We start from the raw sequence: 20911 nt of genomic DNA, 5'->3' as shown, positions 1-20911 counted from the left end.
TATGTTGGGACCCTTTAGACAGGAAATCCGGGAAGCCCTCTCTGAGGAGGTGACAATTAAGCTGACATCTACATAACGTGTCAGAAGGAGCCCTATGAAAGAAGAACATTCCAGCGGAATAGCCAAGGCTGTGAGGAGACCTGAGCAATAGCCAGTGTGAATGACGGGAAAGGTGGGCACGGGAGATGAGGTTTCAGGAGAACGTCAAGCACGAGAGCATGTGGAGACTTTTAAACTATGAAAAGATCTTGATTATGATACTGAGTGTAATGGGGACACACTGGAGGACTTGGAACAGGGGAGTGACAGGGCATCCTCTATATTTTAAGACGATCATTGCAGCTCCAGAGTGGAGTTAGAGGGCCAACTGTAGGCTGGCAGGAGTGGAGCCAGGAATCGAGTTAGCTCACTCCTGCAGGTGTCTAGGTGAGCAGTGAGGGGACTTGGACTGGGATGCTGGCAGGGAAGCCAGTGAGAAGTAATCAAATTCCAAATGTATTCTGAAGATACAGCTGACATGGTCTGTTGATGGACTGAAGGTGGATGTGATTTGAAGAAAGATATTAAGTAATATTTACTGAGCACTTCCTACGTGCCAGGCATTGCTAGGCACTTTGGAGTCATTCATTCATTTCACACACATCTATGGAATACCTTATTGTATGCCGGGAATCATTCTAGGCTCTGAGGATGTAGCGCGAACAAAACCTCCTGCCTTTGTGTGACTTACTATCTAGTGGGAGGGGACAAGCAAAATAAGTAAAATTTAGAGGTTAGGGCTATTTGCAAATAAAAAACAAAATAAGTAACATTTAGCAGTAAGTGCTAAGGAGAACAATGAAGAAAGAAAGCAGAGGGAAAGTCAGGAGAGTTGTGATTTTATGTTTTCAAGCTAATTGAAATCCTCACATAAACCCTATGACGTAAGTGCTATTATGGTACCATTTTACAGATGAGGAAACTGAAGTACAGGAAAGATCAATAACTTGCTCAAAGTTGCACAGCCAGGAAACTGCAGAGCTGGGCTCTCCAACTAGGTAGTCTGACTCCAGAGCCCAGTTTAGATACAAATCACTTCCTATATGATAAAGCTGCCCCAAACAAAAGGGCTTGTAATTTGACTCTCAGCGTCTAGGAACTCAAGGCAAAATGGGAACTGTAAGAGGCCATGGGGGTCTCATATTCCAAAGAAATAAAAATTTCTCAGCCTTTCCTATGGAGAGAAATATTTCTCTGGACTAAATTTTTGCAAGAAATCATTCATAGCTCCTTACGTAGCAAGCACGAAGTAACACAAGAGGACACCTTCAAGTGTAGTTTTCCAGAAAAGTCAGGAGTGTTCCTAAAATAATCCTTTCTCCTGTCCTAGCCTGTGAACAAAGCTGGGGGCATAAAATCAAACGTGTTAAGTGAAGACATTTCCTTGGGGTGCTGGTTACTTCCCCACCCCTGCTTCTCCACCTCAGCACAGGACATTTGCCTCTGCATCTGGTGCTCACCTCCGAATTTTTTTTTTTTTTTTGCCGTACGCGGGCCTCTCACTGTTGTGGCCTCTCCCATTGTGGAGCACAGGCTCCGGACGCGCAGGCTCAGCGGCCATGGCTCACGGGCCTAGTCGCTCCGCGGCATGTGGGATCTTCCCGGACCGGGGCACAAACCCGTGTCCCCTGCATCAGCAGGCGGACTCTCAACCACTGCGCCACCAGGGAAGCCCTCACCTCCGAATTTGGAAGTCCCTCAGCCTCCTTCAAAACCCAGCTCAAATCTCACCTTGCCCAGGACAGCTCTGCTCCAATCCCACCCCTCTGCATGCCCCCATGCTCTGCACTGGAAAGAGGAGGTCAAACAGTTGAAATCCCAGTTCCTTCCTCTCCAAGTGACTTAACTGCTCTACACTTCAGTTTCTTCTATAAAAAAGCGTGCTGCTAATGTTGCCTTATGAGGATTCAATGAAATTATATCTACCAGTACACATCCTCAGGACAGCACCTGGCCCCAGTCAGGGACTCAATAAATGCAGGTCCCCGTCCTCTATGTGCCTCTGCGTTCTTGCTCTGGGCTGTAGGATGCCAAGGAAGTGAGCATGCTCTCTGGAGTGGGGATGGAGGACTGACTGAGGCAGAGGAAAACTCAGACAGCCAATGCTTAGGCAGAGCGCTCACTAAGTACTTCTCCTTCAGGTTCAGTAAAACAAGACTCCTGTAGAAATGCAGGTTTAAGTTGGATCCTCTTCTCTCCAAGCAGAACACCAGGGAGTGGGGAACACTTGCTTGTCATGTCAAAACCGTGCCCAGTGGCTTGAAACAAAGATTTGTTCTCTAGGTGATTTCACCTTTAAATATTTCCTTTCCCTTGGGCTGGGCTTTGCTGGCAGAGTGTGGAGATAATGCTTTATTCGTGGGCACTGTTCCAGAGCCACGGGAAAGCACATGTGGAGAGGAGAGGGCACTTGGAGTTGAGAAATTACACTCTCACGGCCATCAGCATCTCCATCATTCTTCTGTTGGCTTCACACTGGCAGGGGCTCCTGAACGTCAGCTCAAGACCCCGCAGCCTTCCCGGGCCACCTGCCCTTCTACTTGGTTTGAGGAGAGACCACTCTTGCTGATCCCTGAGGCTTCGAAGGCCCCAAGGAGCTGTCCCCACAGAAGTTCATGGAGTCTCCCTGGGGGAGAGGAGGGGTGGGGGTTAGGATGAAGCATGGATGCGAGAACAGGCTTTAGGATCAAGCAGATCTGGATGCAAGTCCTGGCTTCCACATGTACTAGTCGCGTGGACTTGAAGCTATGCTTCTTTCCCCAAGTCTTCTTCTTCTAACTTGAGTATAGAATTCTTCAGAGGATTCCATGAGCTGCTGTGTGAAAGTCCTGGTATGCTGCCCGGCGCGGGACAGGGCTCAATGCATGGGAGCTGCCATGTCTGACATTGTTATCACAGCAGAGCAGCAGGTCAGCCTGAGGGAGGCTTTGAAGTCCAGGAGGTCAGAGCTAAAAGGGCCTTAGAGGTCAGCCTTATTCTTAAAAGTCATCTAGTTTCCATGTATCATAGACAAGGAAACTGAGGCTCAGAGGGACCAATGATGTGCTCAAGGTCATCAGATAATTACTGGTAACACCGGAGTTGCCCAGCAGTCCCACCCTTCTATCGCACATACATCGCCTGGTCATCATCGACCATTCTGACCTAGACTGGAGGGGAGGGAAACCAGGGAAGGGCTCAGAACCTTGGGACTGGCTTTCTCCCCAGGAGCTGCCTGCCAAGGAATAGCGGCCACCCCAGGCCGGGCTGGGCTCTGCACTGAGTGTCACAATAGTCCCCCTTCCATCTGGACCAGGACGTGGGGCAAATAACAGAGCCCTCCAGGGAGATAGCAGGGAGGGGAAGTGAGGGCCAGTGCTGATGGGTGCTGTCTCCCATGGGCAGCCACCCAGCCCAGACCTGCAGTGAGGGCAGGAAAGGGTTTCTTTCCCAACAGCCAGATTTACAAAGGCATCCTGGCCCCTGGGAAAGGGAGCCCCAGGGCTGAGAGATCCAAGTTCCTTTCTGCTCCATTAGCTGCCAGGCACCCATAGAAGCTACAGGGACCTGGTTGAGACAGCAGAGCAGAAACAACAGGCACAGTGGCGCCAGGGGTTAGCAAAGCCACAGATGAAGTCCCACCCAACCGACGACCTGCCTGTCTGAGAAATGAGGGCAACTTCACCTGGACTCATCCTTCTTCCCTCCAGTACATGTTTTGAATTAAAAACAACAACAAAAAAGTAATAGTAGGAAAAGCACAAGCTTTGAAGTCAGACAAAACTGGGTTCCAACCCTGACTCTGCCATTCTGAACTCTGTGACCAGGGGCAATTAATAAAATTAATTGAGTTGCTGTGTCCTCACTCCTTTAATAGAAATAAGAGCGAATGCCTCCCAGGGTTGTCATGAAGCCTAAGTGAAGTGCGAATGCAGGGCCAGGCACGTGCAGTTGTGCAGTAAACATCTGCTCTTTTTTTTTTTTTTTTTGCGGTACACGGGCCTCTCACCATTGCGGCCTCTCCCGCTGCGGAGCACAGGCCCCGGATGCGCAGGCCCAGCGGCCATGGCCCACGGGCCCAGCCGCTCCGCAGCATGCGGGATCCTCCCAGACCGGGGCACGAACCCGCGTCCCCTGCATCGGCAGGCGGACTCCCAACCACTGCGCCACCAGGGAAGCCCAAGCATCTGCTCTTAATGCACCTTCAAGACAGGGTAGCTGGTTATTGTTATTATGGCAGGTATTCAATCAATCAAGGTATTGTTCTGTTTAAGTTGGGATCAGTTAAATTTAGTTAAATTTCCCCAATTAAACTGTCAACTCTCAACTGACTCTTCCAATGGAGAAAGGCCAGGAGCATGGAGAGCTGATCCCCAAGGCGGCTGAATTTGGCTCTGAAGGCGTCATAAGGTACTTTTGCAATCGTGATATCGTTCTGTTTGCCTCATTCTAACAATGAAAGGTATCAGTATTCCCTGAGCACTTAAGGAATGGTGATTAAAGGGAGAAGTGCTATTAAAAAGACTTGAGAAGCAGAGAAAAACTAACCTAGGATTACATCTTTGCTCATAGCAAATATTACAAAGGAGACCATTCATAAATGATTAATTGAAAGTCCACTGTATCTTTTCTCTATTCTTTCCAGTACCACCAAATTTTCTTCACTTTATTGAAATGCATCTAGAATAATGCAACTCTTGGAGAATGATAGATATTTATTGCCATTTCCACTTTACAGGTGGGAAAACTGATGCCTAAAAAGGAGCCTAAGGGATGCTCTGGTTAAGTCAACTGCTTATTAAGGCACAAGCCCTTGGTCGGTATCTCCCAGGCTCGTCTAACTAAGAGGACATTGGTTAAAAATGCAGATTTCCAATCCCCGCTCCACCCCATTCCTCCCCACAAAATTCTGATTCCAAAGATCTGGGATTGTGGCTGGGAATCTGTTTTTAATGACCATATCATGGGATTCTCAGCAGAGCCAAGACTAGAGTAAGGCAACAGCCTTGGACACAAAATTTAAGGAGATGCTAAAAACTCAGTCATCAAGATAAATCAGAGTTTAGGGCAATACTCTGAAAAATCAAAACTCATGCAAAAAATCCATGATGAACAAAATAGCGCAAGTTTGAATAAAGAGCGGATCAGCAGCAATTCTGTGCCATCTTGGAGTCCGAGGTGAAAGGAAAATCAGTAACACTGGTCATCTCACCCTGGGTGGCCCTGATTCTTATCAGCATACCAGCCTGGGAAATCCTGTCCTAGACAGTTAGACTGCAGGTCCGTCTGTTCTCCAGGAGACACCCCTGCCTTTCCAATTTCTAAAATAATATCTCTTAATTGCCAGTTCTTGAGAAAGGCTGATCTGGAAGCAATCAAAATCTTTGGAGGTAGGACCTGGGATTCCAAAACTATACCCAGGAGAATTCAGATGCACAGTCAGGTGTGAGAAGCACTGCCCTAGGTGAGCCTCAGGTCTCCCTGGGAAAGCCGAGAGACAAGTGGTTTACCTGAGCCTGTCGCCTCCTTACCTTCTCTGTGTCGATGCCTCTGGACATGGACCAGGTAGACACGATGTAATCCATGACGCGCTCGCTCAGTCCCTTGGGAACCTGGTAGAGCTTCAGGAAGTCCCGGACGCTGTTGAGCATCTCATGATACCTGTTGGTGTTGGCGTACATCTGCTGGAAAATGGTTGTCACATTCCCGAAGATGGTGGCATACAGAAGTGCTAGAGAAGAGAGGAGGAGGAAAAATACACATCAGTGGTCCGTGAACTAGGGCCCAAGAACGCCCAGCTTCCTCAGAGCAGTCCAATGGTCAGAGCTGCCCACCCATTGGCAGATGCTTCTGACCTTCTCAGAAGAACCTCACCTCATGAAGCCTCTGGGAGTGGACCCAAAGAAAGAGTCTCCAAACACCAGGCCACTAGGACAAACTTGTGGGAGGCAGGGCTAGGGTGGGGCAGCTGGCATGACTGGGGCCAGAAGTAGGAGACAGACAGCAGTGGGGGCTGGGTACAGGAGAGCTGGACTGCGTCACTGTATACGTTTTTTCACAAAAAGCTTGAACCATGCCTGAAGCCTTCAGTCAAATGTGTTATGTGCTCTGGACCAGCCCAAATCCAAACCTATCAGCAAGCCATCATTTTAAAGCCCTGCTATGTGCCAACTACACTACCTGCCAGAGACAGGATGGGGAATGTGCCACTCAGTCCTGGTTCTCACACAGCAAACAACACAGCAAACAGACTTTAAAAATGTAATCACAAATAATTAAATAATAGCAAGTCTGCCAACAGCACTGAAGGATGTTATATCTTTGCTTTGTATTTATTGTTAAGGTGCATGTCAACACAACAATCCACTTCACTGTGATGTGGCTCCTGGGGAAAAAAGCATGGCTTTGATATGAACAGAATAAAATCAGGTCCCCTGGAGATGTAACAAGCACCTACTACATGCTACTGCTGATCCGCCTACATTAGTGTCATGAAGAAGGACCATTACGTCATCATAAAACCCCACATTCTACACGTAACCCCCATTTGCCCTTGAATGCTAAGCTCAAGTGCTACCTCTTCCAGGAAGCCTCTCCAACACTCCTCCTCTCCATCTGTCCCCGTGAGGGTGACTGCAACTCCCCAGGCATACAGATCTTCCTCGATTTACAATAGGGTTACATTCCAATAAGCCCATCATAAATTGGAAATATCGTAAGTCAAAAATGCACTTAATACACCTAACCTACCAAACATCACAGCTTAGCCTAGTTACCTTAAAAGCGCTCAGAACACGAACATTAGCCTACAGTTGGGCAAAGTCGTGAAAAACAAAGCCTGTTTTATAATAAAGTGTTAAATATCTTATGTAATTTATTGAATTCTGTATTAAAAGTGAAAAACAGAATGGTTGATCCTTGTGATCGCGTGGCTGACTAGGTGCTGCAGCTCACTGCCACTGCCCAGCATCACAAGAGCATATCATACTGCATATCACTAGCCCAGGAAAAGATCAAAATTCAAAATTGGAAGTACGGTCTCTACTGAAGGCATATCGGTTTCACACCATTATAAAGTCGAAAAATCCTAAGTCAGGGACTATCTGTATTTCCACTGAGCTCGTGTTATAGACACCATTTTGCAATCATATTCTTCTTTCTTTGCCTGTGCCCTTACAATAGCTTGAAGGCTGGATTCAGCTTTTCCTTGCCATTGCAGCCGGGGGAGCTAATGTTATGCCAGTACCCAATAAATATTTGTCATGTTAGTGAATTTCACATGCTTTTGCTATGCCTTACTTTAAAAATGAGTTACTTTTTTTTTTTTTTTTTTTTTTTGCGGTACGCGGGCCTCTCACTGTTGTGGCCTCTTCCGTTGCGGAGCACAGGCTCCAGACGCACAGGCTTAGCGGCCATGGCTCACGGGCCCAGCCGCTCAGTGGCATGTGGGATCTTCCCGGACCGGGGCACGAACCCGTGTCCCCTGCATCGGCAGGCGGACTCTCAACCACTGTGCCACCAGGGAAGCCCAAAAATGAGTTACTACTGACATACAATGAACTTTACATGTTGACGTATACCATTTGATAAGCTTTGACATATGTATACACCCATAAGACAATCACCGCAATCCAGGTAGTAACATATCCATCACCGCTAAAAGTTTTGTCACGTGCATTTATAATCCCTCCCCCTCCGCCTCCCATCTCCAAGCAACTGATGTTTTCTGTCACCATAGATTAGCTTACATTTCCAAGAATTTTATATAAATGTAATCAGACAGTATATATTCTTTTTAAACATCATAAAATACATTCATTTAAAATGTACAGTTCAGTGGCTTTTAGTACATTTATAGAGTTGTGCAACCATTAGCACAATCTAAGTTTAGAATATTTTCATGCCCCCCCCGCAAAAGAAATTCCTGTACCCATTTATCAGTCATTCCCCATTTCCTCCCTAATCCCCTAATCCTAGGCAACTGCAAATCCACTTTCTGTCCCTTTCGACTTCCTTATTCTGGATATTTCTTATAAATTACATAATACATGTGGCTTCCTGTGAGTAGCTTCTTCCATTTAGCAGAACGTTTTCAAGGTTCGTCCATGTTGTAGCATGCATCAGTACTTTATTCCTTTTTATCGTTGACAAATGTTCACAATATTAAGGATAGTATGGATATTCCGTATTTCATTCATTCATTCATCAGTTCATGGGCATTGGGACCTTTCCACTGATGAACAATGCTGCTATGGACACTGCTGTGCAAGCTTTTGTATGAACATGTTTTCAATTCTCTTGGAGTAAAATTACTGTGTTATATGGTAACTATGTTTAACATTTTGAAGCACTGTCATAGTATCTTCCAAAGTAGCTGCAGCATTTTACATTCCCACCAGTGGGGTATGAGGGTCCCAAATGTCTCCATAACCTTATCAACACTTGTTATTATCTGTCTTTTTGATTATTGCCATCCTAGTGAGTGTGAACTGTTATCTCTCTGTAGCTTTGCTTTGCATTTCTCACATGACTGATGATGTTAAACATCTTTTCATGTGCTTAATAACCATTGGCATGTCTTTTTGGAGAATGTCCACTCAAATCCTGTGCTCGGTTTTCAGTTGGGTTTATCTTTTTATTATTGAGTTATAAGAGTTCTTTACATATTCTGGATATAAATCCTTTATCAGATACATGATTTGCAAATATTTTCTCACATCATGTCGGTTGTCTTTTCACTTCCTTGATGGTATGGTTTGCAGCATTAAAGTTTTTAGATTTGATGTAGTCTAATTATCTGTATTTTTTTGTTTCCTTTTCTGACTGGCTTATTCATTCAGCATAATTATTTTGAGATTTAGCCATGTTGTTGCATATAGCAATAGTTTTTTTTTTAAAAAAGTTTTATTTTAAAATAATTATAAATTCACAGAAAGCTGTAAAGATAGTACAGAGAGATTCCATGTGTGTACCCTTTAGCCAGTTTCCTCACTGGTTACAGCTTATATAACTAGAGCGTAATATAAAAACCAGAAGATTCACATTGCCATAAAGTGTATGTGTAATTCTGTGTCACAGTGTCACATGCGTAGATTCATGTACTGAGTACCACATTCAAAATACAGAACTGTTCCATCACCACAGCCATCCCCTTCTACTACCCCTTTATAATCACTCCCCCCCAGAAACCACTAATCTCTTCTCCTTTTTTTATAATTATGTCATTTCAAGAACATTATATAAACAGGATCATACAGTATGTGACCTTTTGAGACTGGCTTTTTCCACTTAGCAGAATGTCCAAGATCCATTCATGCTGTTGCATGTATCCATAGTTTATTCCTTCTTACTGATGAATATAACCCATTGTATGGATACACCCCAATCATTTCTTTCAAATAATCTTACTCAGGCTTGGCTGACAGACTAAGGGAGGGAAAAATAATAAAGGCATAGCTCTAGAAGGAAGGGAAGGAAATCTTCGGTTAAATCTGCCCAGGAGCACTGGACACGGCTGCCTGGAAAACCGAGGACACGAATCCACCCAACAAGAATTGCAAACAAGGATGGGAAAGAGGACTGCCAGCTCTGGAAAGGCGCCAGGAGTGGTGTCAATCCGAACAAAAGGAACCAGATGAAAAGCAGAAGTCGTCAAGCCTGAATAACGCAGACACAGCTCTTCTGAGCTCAGAAATAACCTCACACAAGACGGGATCGAAGCTGCTCCTCCAGCCCAGTAATGCCACCGAGTGCGGTCAGGACCAGCCTTGTTCCCAGTGAGTCTGACCGTAACTCAACAAGCCTGCATGGCACTCCTGCCTCAGCTCTGTTTTCCAGTCCACAGTGAACCAGAAGTCAAGAATGCAGAGTTGAGGCGCCTATTTTTAGAATGGCTGCCAAAAATTGATTGAATCTTAAGCTTAAAAAACTAGTTACACCAAATCAATACAGTAAGAATAGCTCTCTTGTCCATGATCTGAGAACCAGGTGCGGGTCTGAGACGCTGGGGTGCTGGTCACACAGTTAAGGCAGTGATGCCACGTCCATCATGTACAGCCCAGGGCTGCTCCCACCCTACTTTGTTTCTGAGGCATTCAGAAGGTTAAGGCTCCTCAGGAGGGCCTTATTCAATTATTATTACTATTATGAAATGTTATTATTATTAAAAACGGGTAATTCTGCTTTCAGTGTCCCTTCTCTAATTTTATGTGAAGTAGGGTTATATGCTCTGAATGTGTATATTTTATTTATTGATATCTATACATGAGGCATTATGCCTTTAAATACTCAAAACCTAACTGGAAGGGAAGACCTAAAGTCCATCTACGACTTCAACAGATATTTGAGTGTGGTATGGGGAGGGAGAGAGGGAGATTGTAACGTCGCTGTGTCACTGGCCATAACTGAACCCCACAGGGAAGAGGATGCGCTGGATGACTCTCAGTGTGGATTAGTTAGGTCCTTCCAAGTTGGGAAAGAAGTAAGAAGACCTTTACCAATGCCAAGGCAAAATGCTGATTTGGATAAGAGCAGGTTTCTTTATTTGAGTGGTTAAGAGTTAATATTGTATCACACCAAGAGCTCTGAGTCCTACCCAGAGAAAAATAAGACCGTATTCTCTGACCCTTAATTAGAAATTGCTGTATGGAATTTGGGGGGAAGGGTAGCAAAAGTTTTCATTTCTCTTTAGAAAATTTTGTGTTTCTTTTTATATACATTATACATACACGTCATTTAAATGGCCAAGACATTGTGTTAAATCCTTAGTCCTCTCAGCCTTCTTCCTTGTCAATTTCCTGTTCTGCAGAAGCAGCCACTTTCAATTAGCTGATTGCTCTGCTATTGATCGCCACATCTGAACATCATGCTCAAATCACTGTGCGCTGATGCCTCAGTTTCAGGCATCATCCACCCACCTCTGAGAATTTAGCTTCCTCCTACTACCCCATCCCTTACTTCCAATCTCATACTCAAACCCCACTCCTTTTCCCATTGCCCCCAGGATATTTATATCACCATCTTGGTGAGACAATTATCTGTGCTTATATTATAACTAGATGAATGCTAGTCACATCTAAGTCATGTAATTACTTTTCATGTGATGACTGCGGTTACTTTTCCTTTCCTGCAATGTTTTCTAATAACAGACTTTGTCTTTTCATTTGCTTAGCTTACCTGTGGCTAATTTGACTCCAAACTCTCCCACAGATAAATAAGTTTCTTCTTAACATATTAAAACACATTAGTTGGTCTATCCACTCCATTTCCATAAAGAAGTCCTCCCTGGAGGCTTCTGAACTGATCTAATGCCAGCTGTCTCCACTCCAGTATCCTGGGAAGTCACTCCACTTATTCCAGTTAGAGCCCTCAATTTCTGCACCCCGTGTCTTCCGGTCTCTTGGTTTACTTGTTTTTGTTGGTTGAAGACATCCTCTAATAGCTTTCTGAGAAAGGCTATAAGGGAGCAAAACCTTTGAGACCTAATATGTTGACTCGTACTCAGTTAATACCTTGTCTGGATGTAGAATTCTAGATTAGAAATCATTTCTCGCAGAATTTTGGAAGCATTGCCCATTGTCTTGCTGTTGAGAAGTCAAAAGCATTCAAATCCTTCATCTTTCACAGTGAACCTGTTTTTTTCTCTCTAGAAGCTCTTTTTTTTCCACAATGTTCTGCAAATTCATAAGGATGTACCTTTTGCTGTGGTTCAGTTTTCATCCATTGTGCTAGGCTTTCAATAAGCCCTTTCGACCCAAGAATTTATGCCCTTCATTTCAAGAACATCTTTCTGGGTTTATTTCTTATTCTTTTCTCCCTTTATTCTTTTCTTAACTTTCCTCCAGCAGATCAAAGTGACAAGAAAAGGAAAAGAGAGGAGAGGTGAGAAAGAGTAGATGATCAGGGTGGTAATAGTAATCACAGGATGGAGTGAGGGAAGGATAAGCATTAATAAGGATACTTTTTATTTCTAGTCAGCTATCTTTCAGCATTTGGGATAAAATTCACAGTTTCTCAAAAGGCAAGAGAGAAGAGAAATTGAGAGACTGTTCTATTCTATGGACGCTAGATAGAAGGAAGCCCTAGTCAGAAGCAACACATTAAGAGCAATGGCAAAGGAAGTAGGCATCACAACCCCTAGGATCTTTGGTGCGACAGAAAGCAGAAGGTCAAGGGGTGAGTCTGGAACTAAGAAGTGCGTTGAGCAGGAAGCCACAGGTCCTAAGCTCCTGGCTATTCTCTGCGACATGTAACTGGCTCTCTAGCTCCCCATTCTCCTCACAGCATCCTGGTCTTGAGAGCCATCTGTCACAATCCCCTCCCCCCTCCCATCTCTGTCTCTTTGGGACATCTACGACAGGTGCACCTAATCTTCCTGCTACCAAAAGGAAGTGAAGAAGGGAAGAGCCTGTCCTTTGGTTAGAAGGGCATCTCTGGAATTCCAGGTGACCAGCTTCTGCAGAGCTGTTAGACCCTCACCACCATACTTTTAATAATTGGTGTGTTAAACAGACTTGTGGGCTTCTCTAGGAAGTTGGTCATTATTCATAAAATTATTTCGGTTAGAAAATGCACCCCACCTTCTAATAAACAACTTGCACAGGATAATGGACTCCTAAACTCAAGAAGAAAAATAAGTAAGTTGCCACTTCTGCAGTTGTATCAAAGCTTAGAGATAAAGAAAGAATATGAATCATTTTCCTTTTCGTAATCATTTAAAAATCATTGCCCTCTGTTGGTAGTTTGTGGTTCTATCCAAACTGACTTCGTTCAATGCAGAATTCCAGATAATAAACTGGAATTTAAAGAAGACTCTACCTTCAAACGTATGTTTGTTTCTGTACTCTTAATTTCCAGCAAAAGTTCATCAGGGCTTTTAAAACAGTTTGGAGGTCTTACCGCTAGTTTCTGATTCAGTAGGTCTTGAGTGGGCCCTAGAGAATTTTTATTTCTAACAAGTTCCCAGGTGATACTGCTACAACTGAGACATTTGAGAAGCATGCTACTAAGACTTTCTTTTATTGCAGTTCGTGTTTTAATTTACCATATGTTGTCAAACTCCATGGACATAAACATTGGTTTTGATTTCTTCTTTAGGTAAGCTGGTTAGATTATTCACTGATTTTTTTTTAAGAGCAGGGATAGATCAAAAGAGTTGCTTATCTATAAGCAACCTTATAGATAAGAGAGGAGTTGCACCTCCCTGGCAGTGCAGTGGTTAAGAGTCCGTGCTTCCACTGCAGGGGACGCGGGTTCGATCCCTGGTCAGGGAACTAAGATCCCGCATGCCACACGGCCGGCCAAAAAAAAAAAAAAAGAGTTGCTTATGTATAAAAAGCCCATTTTCTGAATATAGACTATAACATTCTCTCTCCCTCGCTCCCCTCGCCCCTTCTTTAACTCTACTCCTTCCCTGGCTACCCTGCACCCCAGATTTCATAGGTACCCACAGGAAAAACTGAGGAAGTAGAAGCCCCTTCCAATCTCTGTTTTTAAACCAGATAGCGCCTGAAATTCAATATCCATTAAGATTATGCCTCACTGCTGCTTATTTTAATGCCGCTTAATTTCTTCCTTTTTTTTTCTTTTGAAGAAAAAATAAAAGACGTTATATGAATTTCCCTTAAAACAAAATCACAAGTCTAATGATCCTAATTCCCCATTTGGCAGCCACCTGATGAGAATGAAATGCTCGTTAAGTCAGGTAGCTACACTGGTGGGTTTGGGGGGAAGGTTATTAACACACCCAACATTGGCATTGAGAGCTCAAAGCAGTCCAGAGACACCCTCTCACTTCCAAGACATTAATGAGATACAGCAATTAGAGTCTAAAAAGGCAGAGAAGGAGCTCAGAAGTTGAATCTTCTGCTTCCCACATTAGGCGTAGCCCAGCAAATCCTGATCGGTGAACGCAGTGACTTGTGCACCCATCATATTATCTGATAAGGAAATAAAGATGCGGGCTACAGAGTTATACCCTCCTGGGTTCAAATTCCAGCTCAGTCACTTAGAGGCAAATTACTTTACTTCTTTGCCTTCCATTTCTGCTAGTCTGACAAAAGGAGAAACACCTGCTCACCTCCCTGGGTTGCTGGGGAAATGGGATACTGTGTGAAAGTGCCTGGAGTACAGAGCAGGAACATACAGACCCTAAATCTATCTTCCCCTACAGCTCACTGTCCTGCAGTCAACTGTCAAGAATACGCACATCCAAGAGCATTTCCTCAAGACAATAACCTGGAACACTAGCCTGAATGGGACTCTTGTCTTTCAATTGCATAGGCGGACTCAAAATTTATCATTACAGAAAAATATTGGAGTCCAGAAGAGAGATGTCTGAAACCAGCTCATCATGTACAAAAAGAGGCCTTCAAAGGAATCTCTAAAATCCATAAATGCTAAGAACTTTGACATACCAGCTGAAATACTGACTACTTAGTGATTTTGAATGAAGCCATTTGTGCATGAGGAAGGACTGAAGAATAAGTGTAAGCAGGGAGGGAGAAGGGAGTAAGGCCTGGGAACTAGATCTAGTCCTTATTCCATGTCATCCGGCCCGCATGACAGCAACACATCTATTTCTGTTAATGTCGTATTTTTGGCCTTTGCTGCTGTTATTGCTTTTGCTTTTTCTAACGTGATAATGATGGAGTGGGTGTGAGGATGTTTATATTGGCATGGTAACTGGTGACTAACTTTCACAACCTTATTTCCTATGACTTGAAATCCATAGCTAATGAATCTCATTGTCTGGGAAGAAATGGGTAGTAACAATGGGAAGGAAAAGAAGTAACTGCTCATTGCCATGCTAGCAGATCAGGCCGGCATACGAGAACTCAAAAAGTCCTGCTTTGGAGACTAAAAGCTGCAATTTGGAATCCTGATTCCACTCCCAACCTCAGGGTGATCATTCACCCTCTCTAAATTTCATCATATATAATGGAGTTAATAATTACCTTTTAGTTTATTTTTAAATAAGTGGTATAAGGTACATAAAATGCTTATCACAGTACCTGGTATATAATAGATGCTCAATAAGTAATAACAAGAATTAATTGCAGGATGGTTAAGAACTGTTTCTATGTTATCATTTCCTGGAAACGTTCCCTCACTGACTTAATCATCAGATGTTTTAATTCAACAAACGTCAACCCAGTACTCAGGTGAGTCATGTGCTATGCTGGGAAGCAACATGGCACAATGAAAATAGCTTGGGCTCCCAAGAGAAGAAACCCTGAGTTTGAATTATTGGTCCAGCCACTAATTCAAGTCTTAAGAGCCTCAGTTTCCTCATTTATGAAAGGGAGAGGGTAATCTCCACCTCTCAGGGTTTCTGTGAAGATTCAACGAATTAACACGACAAATACCAACCACAACGCTGGCATGGGGTAGACCCGAAATAAATCTTAGTTTTCTTTCTTGAACCACCAAATGTTAACATCCCTCCATCAATCACCCCTGGACTCTAGTCTCCTCAGTCCTTGGCTTTGAGTGGGTACCTCTTCCTGAAATATATAGCTTGTGCTTTTCCTTAAACAGAAGACTTTACAGAGTGCAGGAACTTTGGTGGAGTCATTTCAGGGGCATATCCCTTTGCATTCCTTTGCAGGTGCTCAGTAAATGCAATTGACTAACAATTGAAGAGACTGTTCCAAAGAGGTGAGTTTGCCCAGGTTCAATTACACAAGGCAAGAAGAGTTCTAGATCCAAATACAATGTGGGTGGGCTTTTCTCACACAGTGTCACCAATTCTCCAACACCTGCTGGGTGTCTTACAATTTGGCTCAATTCTGAGGGCATCAGATTCCAACAAGCTGAGGGCTCAGTCCCAAGACAGCCCTCCACTTCAGATGCCAACTGCAAGTCTAGGTTGTCACCTGTGCTTCTGATTGTCTGGTTATAGATCAAAGCTTCCCACAACCCCCTCTTTGGTTTGATTAATTTGCTAGAGTGGCTCAGAGAACTTAGGAAACCCTTTTAGTCACTAGATTACTGGTTTATCACAAAAGATATTAAGGGACAAGAATCAACAGTCAGATGAAGAGACACATAGGGTGAGGCTCCAAACAAAGGGACTTCTGCCCCTCTAGAGTTTGGGGTCTAGCATGGTGACATGTGGAAACATTCTGGTTCACCAACCTGAAAGCTCTCAAAACCCATCCTTTTGAGTTTTTATGGAGGCTTCATTACATAGGCATGATTGATTAAACTACTGGTGACTGCACTCAATCTTCAGACTTTCTCCCCTCCCAGGAGGTCAGGGGTGGGACTAAAAGTTCTAAGCCTCTAATCACATGGTTGGCTCCACTGGCAACCAGGCCCCATCCTTTGATGGGACCCATAAGTCACGCATTAACACAACAAAAGACACCTTTACTGTTTCATCACAGGAAATTCCAAGGGTTTTAGCTGTGCCAGAAATAGGGACGACTAAATATATTTATATTTCTTATTATAAATCATAATATCACACAAGAGCTTCTCAAAGTTTGGTCTTGGACATGGGCATTTGGTAGAAATGCAAATTCTCAGGCCCACCCCAGACCTACTGGATCAGAATCTCTGGGAATGATGCCCAGGCATTTGTCTTTTTTCAAACTCTTCAGGTGATGCTGATGCACCTTGAAGTTTGAGAAGCACTGCTTTAAATCATACTCATCCTCAGAATTTCCCTGTAAGTTTTAAGTTTAAGGCCTACCCGAAGGGAGGAGGATGGTCAGAGGCAAAAAAAATAGATAGTGGGCCAAACTGAGGAAGCACAAAGGAGCTATGAAGAAAGCTAACCTTACTCCACTGGACAGAACAATGGAAATAAAGCCAGGAGAGAATCAAAGAGCAATCCTACAGGCCAGTAATACCTTGATGCATGGGACACTGATGGATAGACTACACTCAGCTCTGAATTTCCTGCTAGAACTATGCCCTCATTCCTCCTCAAGTTGGACAGCTATTGCCCTGGGCACAGAAATCAGAGAATATAAAACACTCTTACATTCCCTATTTTATAACAAGAAAAGCCTGCAAACTCTCATTTAATATCTTGCTAAGAATAGCACAAATTCCTATACCACGTTAAAACTCTGCCGTGCTGGTGACCGTCACTTAACAAGCAAAATTCTTACAGGGGAGACAGAAGGTCATTTTCATCTATTTCTCATCTGTCGAATAAAACAACAGCTCCCACCCCACGGTAACCCATTAACAATGCAGCCTGTGCCACCTCATTTCAACCAGTGTTTTAATAGCAACACAGATAAAAGGCCCAGCAATTTCCACAGGGAATTACTTCTGCACATGAATCAAGAAGGTCAGATGCAGGTTGGAAAGGTCTCCAAATAATTTGCTACTTCACTTATTTTGTGCTTGCTGAGTTCTTGATCGCAAAGAGACGACCACTTAGGCACAGTCATACCTGGCTAACGGTAGGCTGGCTTGCAGGTTTGCAAACCCAGGTCTTGCTTTACTTCACAATGAGAGCCCTATTTCTCCAACATGAGTCATCAAAAAGAATCTAATTAACAAAGCCATCTAAAATGACATCGTTTTTAAAGCCATTTAAGCAAGCATGTTAACTACCATTGGAAAATGACCCCAGTTAAGGTTATGTCTACTAAAGCTATAAGCTCACACAAAGCTCAAACATTTTTTTAAAATGCTGGTGTCATTTCAATGGCCTTTATTGTTTTTTATATCTGTATCGGTGTATAATTGCTTTACAATATTGTGTTAGTTTCTGTTGTACAACAAAGTGAATCAGCTATATGTATACATATATCAGACTTATCTTTTACATCTCAAAATGAAAAAAACAACTTTTCAGAAAGTACTACTATCACCACGGTGAACTAAACTGGACCAGCACAATGACCACAGACAGGGCCTTTTAAAGAAATACCTCCTTCAATAATAATAAAAGAAATTAAAATCACTTTTTCATTGTTGACTACTCTGATCTCAATACCTCCAGCATCTGCTGGTTTTCCTCCCTGAACCACCGTCAGTCTCCTAAATTTTCAAAAGCAGAATTGGAGGTATTTAGTTGCTAAGTGACACGGTAGGTCATGGTACCTCTCTCCACATTGCCTCCAAAGTAATAATTACCCAGAATGATAGATCCCTCAGCTTTCTACTGCCAAGAAGCAGAGAGTCGTAAACGATCATACTGGACAGAGCTGTCCTTTCCTGAGTCAGTGGTCCTAATCCCGACTCTGCTGTCTAATACTAGATGTAAAGCAAGTGACTCCACCCCTTCGGACACAGGAGGCCCAGATACTTGTTTAATGAATGAATAAGTGAATAATAGTAACAGTGATGACAATTGGTACTTATATGGTTTTTATGATGTAAGAGTTATTGTTCTAATCACTTTGCATAAATGACTTATCTTAATGATAGATACTATTATTATCTTCATTTTACTCATAAGGAACCTGAGTCAAGACTGTTTAAGCGACTTGCCCAAAGTCGCAAAGCTGGTAAGAGGCAGATGGAGGATTCACGCCCAGGCAGGCTGGTTCGGGAACTGACTCCACCACTGTACCAGATGCCTCTCTAAACACATGTCTGTTGTGCCAGATACTGTTCCAATGCTTCACTGATGTTGAATATTTAAATCTCTTAACAGTCCTATGAGGTAGGACTGCATCAGCCTTAATTGCAGATGGGCCACAGAGAGGTTAAGTAACTTAGCCAAGGTCACACAGCTAGCAAGTATGAAGCTGAATTCAGACCCATGCAGTCTAAATACAAAGTCCATGCCCTGAACCTTTACACCAGTTTTTCAGCCTCAGCGCTATTGATATGTTGGGCCAGCTAATTCTTTGCTGTGTGAAGCTGTCTTTTGTGTTACAGGATATTTAGCAGAATCTCTGGCCTCTACTCACTGATGCCAGTAGCACCTCCCAGTTGCGGCAATGAAAAATGTCTCCATATGTCCCTTGGCGGGCAAATTCACCTCCAGTTGAAAACCATTGCTCTACACTCTGCTGCCTTTCCTTGAATAAATAAATCTGCCAAATGAGGGAGTCAGACAAAAAACAGGATGCATGGGATCTAAAGTCCCTCTGATCTCCAAAACATGACCATGATTATCAATTCTGATTATAGAATTAGAAAGAAAACTTGAAGCGGATGATAACACACTAGGCCTACTCCTGATGATAAAAACGTGGCCTTTCTCATCTTCTTAGAGACATAAAGATAATTTCCAGTCTAATGATGATGTCCATAATCGACTCTGAGGACTTCTTATAAGCCCAGATATCTGTCTTCCACAAAGATTTTGATCAGGTACGAAATAATTCTCTTGCCAATACACATACCTTGAGTCTCTGTTACTTCCTTCCCACTAAGTCTGACACGTCATAGCAGTAGAGCTTTAGAGTCACACGACTGAGGGTTAAATGCCAGCTCTGCTACTTACTTGCTGTGTAATTTTGGGCAAAGCACTTGATCTCTCTGATCTCTGTCTTCCTCATCTGTAAACAGGGGATAACACCATCTGCCTTACAGTAGGATTTTGGTGAGGATTAAATGTGATGATGTACGTGAAGTGCTCTGCACAGTACGTGTCCAGTACAAGTCAGTTATTGCTATGTTATTATCATTCAAGATCCAACTCAAAATGTAAGTCTTCCAGAAGCATCCCAGATCTATCACATCTGACTTCCCCACTGTGCTCCCCAGTGTAACTAATATGTGAAATCAACAATACTCAGATGGGTCCTACCCACCCGGAACCACCATAAGCATGATTCTCAACCAGGGGCCATATGAGAATCACCAAAAAAAGCCCTTTAAAAATTATAGTTTCCTAAAATTTAGTTATACTCAGGGGTAAAGTGGGGTAAGAAGAGGTGAGCAAGTAGAGGTTTTAAAACATCCCATGATTCTTATAGGCACCATTATCTCATCCCCATCTGTGAACCTCTAAATTTGTCTGTGAGTAACCACTAGATGCCTTGTTTTGAGAAAGTCTGGTTATGTTCAACTGTTTTAAAAATGTTTAAGGAAAAGAGTGTGATGTCTTTCTGAAACAGATTATAAAACACAGGCTTAGCCAAGAAGTACTTAGTGCTAATTGGGTACTGATGATTAAAAGAATAAAACAGGGGGAGTAGTTAATTGAAGAAATTAGTACTAAGTTGATAAATGGACTTTTTTCTTAGTTGAGGAGAAATAATCAGGGGCTAGCTTGAGATTTTACAGAGACTAGGAAAATATCACAGTCTTTATTTTTTTCTCTTTTCTCACTTTAAAGAGGAAAGTTTAAGAAATAATGTGTAGAGAAAAAGGTACTTTTAGGCCTTGAAATTAGCAAGGTCATTATGTTTCATGAAGAGAGATGGCTAAGGAGACTCATCAAGTGTCAGGGGGAGAAAACAGAGCCCTCACCAGGGCTTGGAACAGCCAAGCTTTAGTGTCTGCCGTGACACTTAGGACAGGCCAAGGGTCCTGGGCTTTCTGCCCTGAATTGCTGGGGCTGCAAGACAGTCAAGTTTACCCTGAGGGTAGGGAGGAAAATAAAAAGTAAGCTTAGCAGTGGTGGATGTGTTGAGTTTAGGGAGGAAAAAAAACAACGTTCAACTTGTATTTAGCTTACTTAATAATGTATTTCCATACCTTGATAAATTTGTCCCCAAAACAGCAATCAGAAATTACTGAATTCTACTGTTCTGTGGATAGTGATGTTGTTAATAGAAAAGCCCCAAGTGGTGAATTCCTCTAGATTTCTGATTCACTTTCACCACGGCATCACCACTGAACAGTTGACTTGGCAGAAGCTGTCAGAGAATGTAAGAACAGTGCTTAGAAAAACACAATCAGCCTTGAAACTAGAATAACCCTCAGAGAATTCTGCTGGAGGGGCAAGGCCAAGGTTAGAAGGAAGCACGCG

At 43.2% G+C, this 20911-nt stretch overlaps 1 protein-coding gene across 3 annotated transcripts in view; it reads right to left on the bottom strand.

Annotated features, from left to right (window-relative positions):
* The window catches only part of KCNH1 (potassium voltage-gated channel subfamily H member 1), a 416686-nt gene that overhangs the window by 117106 nt on the left and 278669 nt on the right, over positions 1–20911 (bottom strand). For all 3 annotated transcript variants that reach the window (XM_067729054.1, XM_067729056.1, XM_067729057.1), the window contains one exon: positions 5550–5749. In XM_067729054.1, the coding sequence (XP_067585155.1) occupies positions 5550–5749 (200 nt within the window). The remainder of the gene's footprint in view (positions 1–5549; positions 5750–20911) is intronic.

This window comes from Pseudorca crassidens, chromosome 2 (assembly GCF_039906515.1).
Source record: "Pseudorca crassidens isolate mPseCra1 chromosome 2, mPseCra1.hap1, whole genome shotgun sequence".
NCBI classification, from domain to species: Eukaryota; Metazoa; Chordata; class Mammalia; order Artiodactyla; family Delphinidae; genus Pseudorca; species Pseudorca crassidens.
Note: the sequence above shows the minus strand (reverse complement) of the source record. Positions and strands in the feature narration are given on the sequence as shown.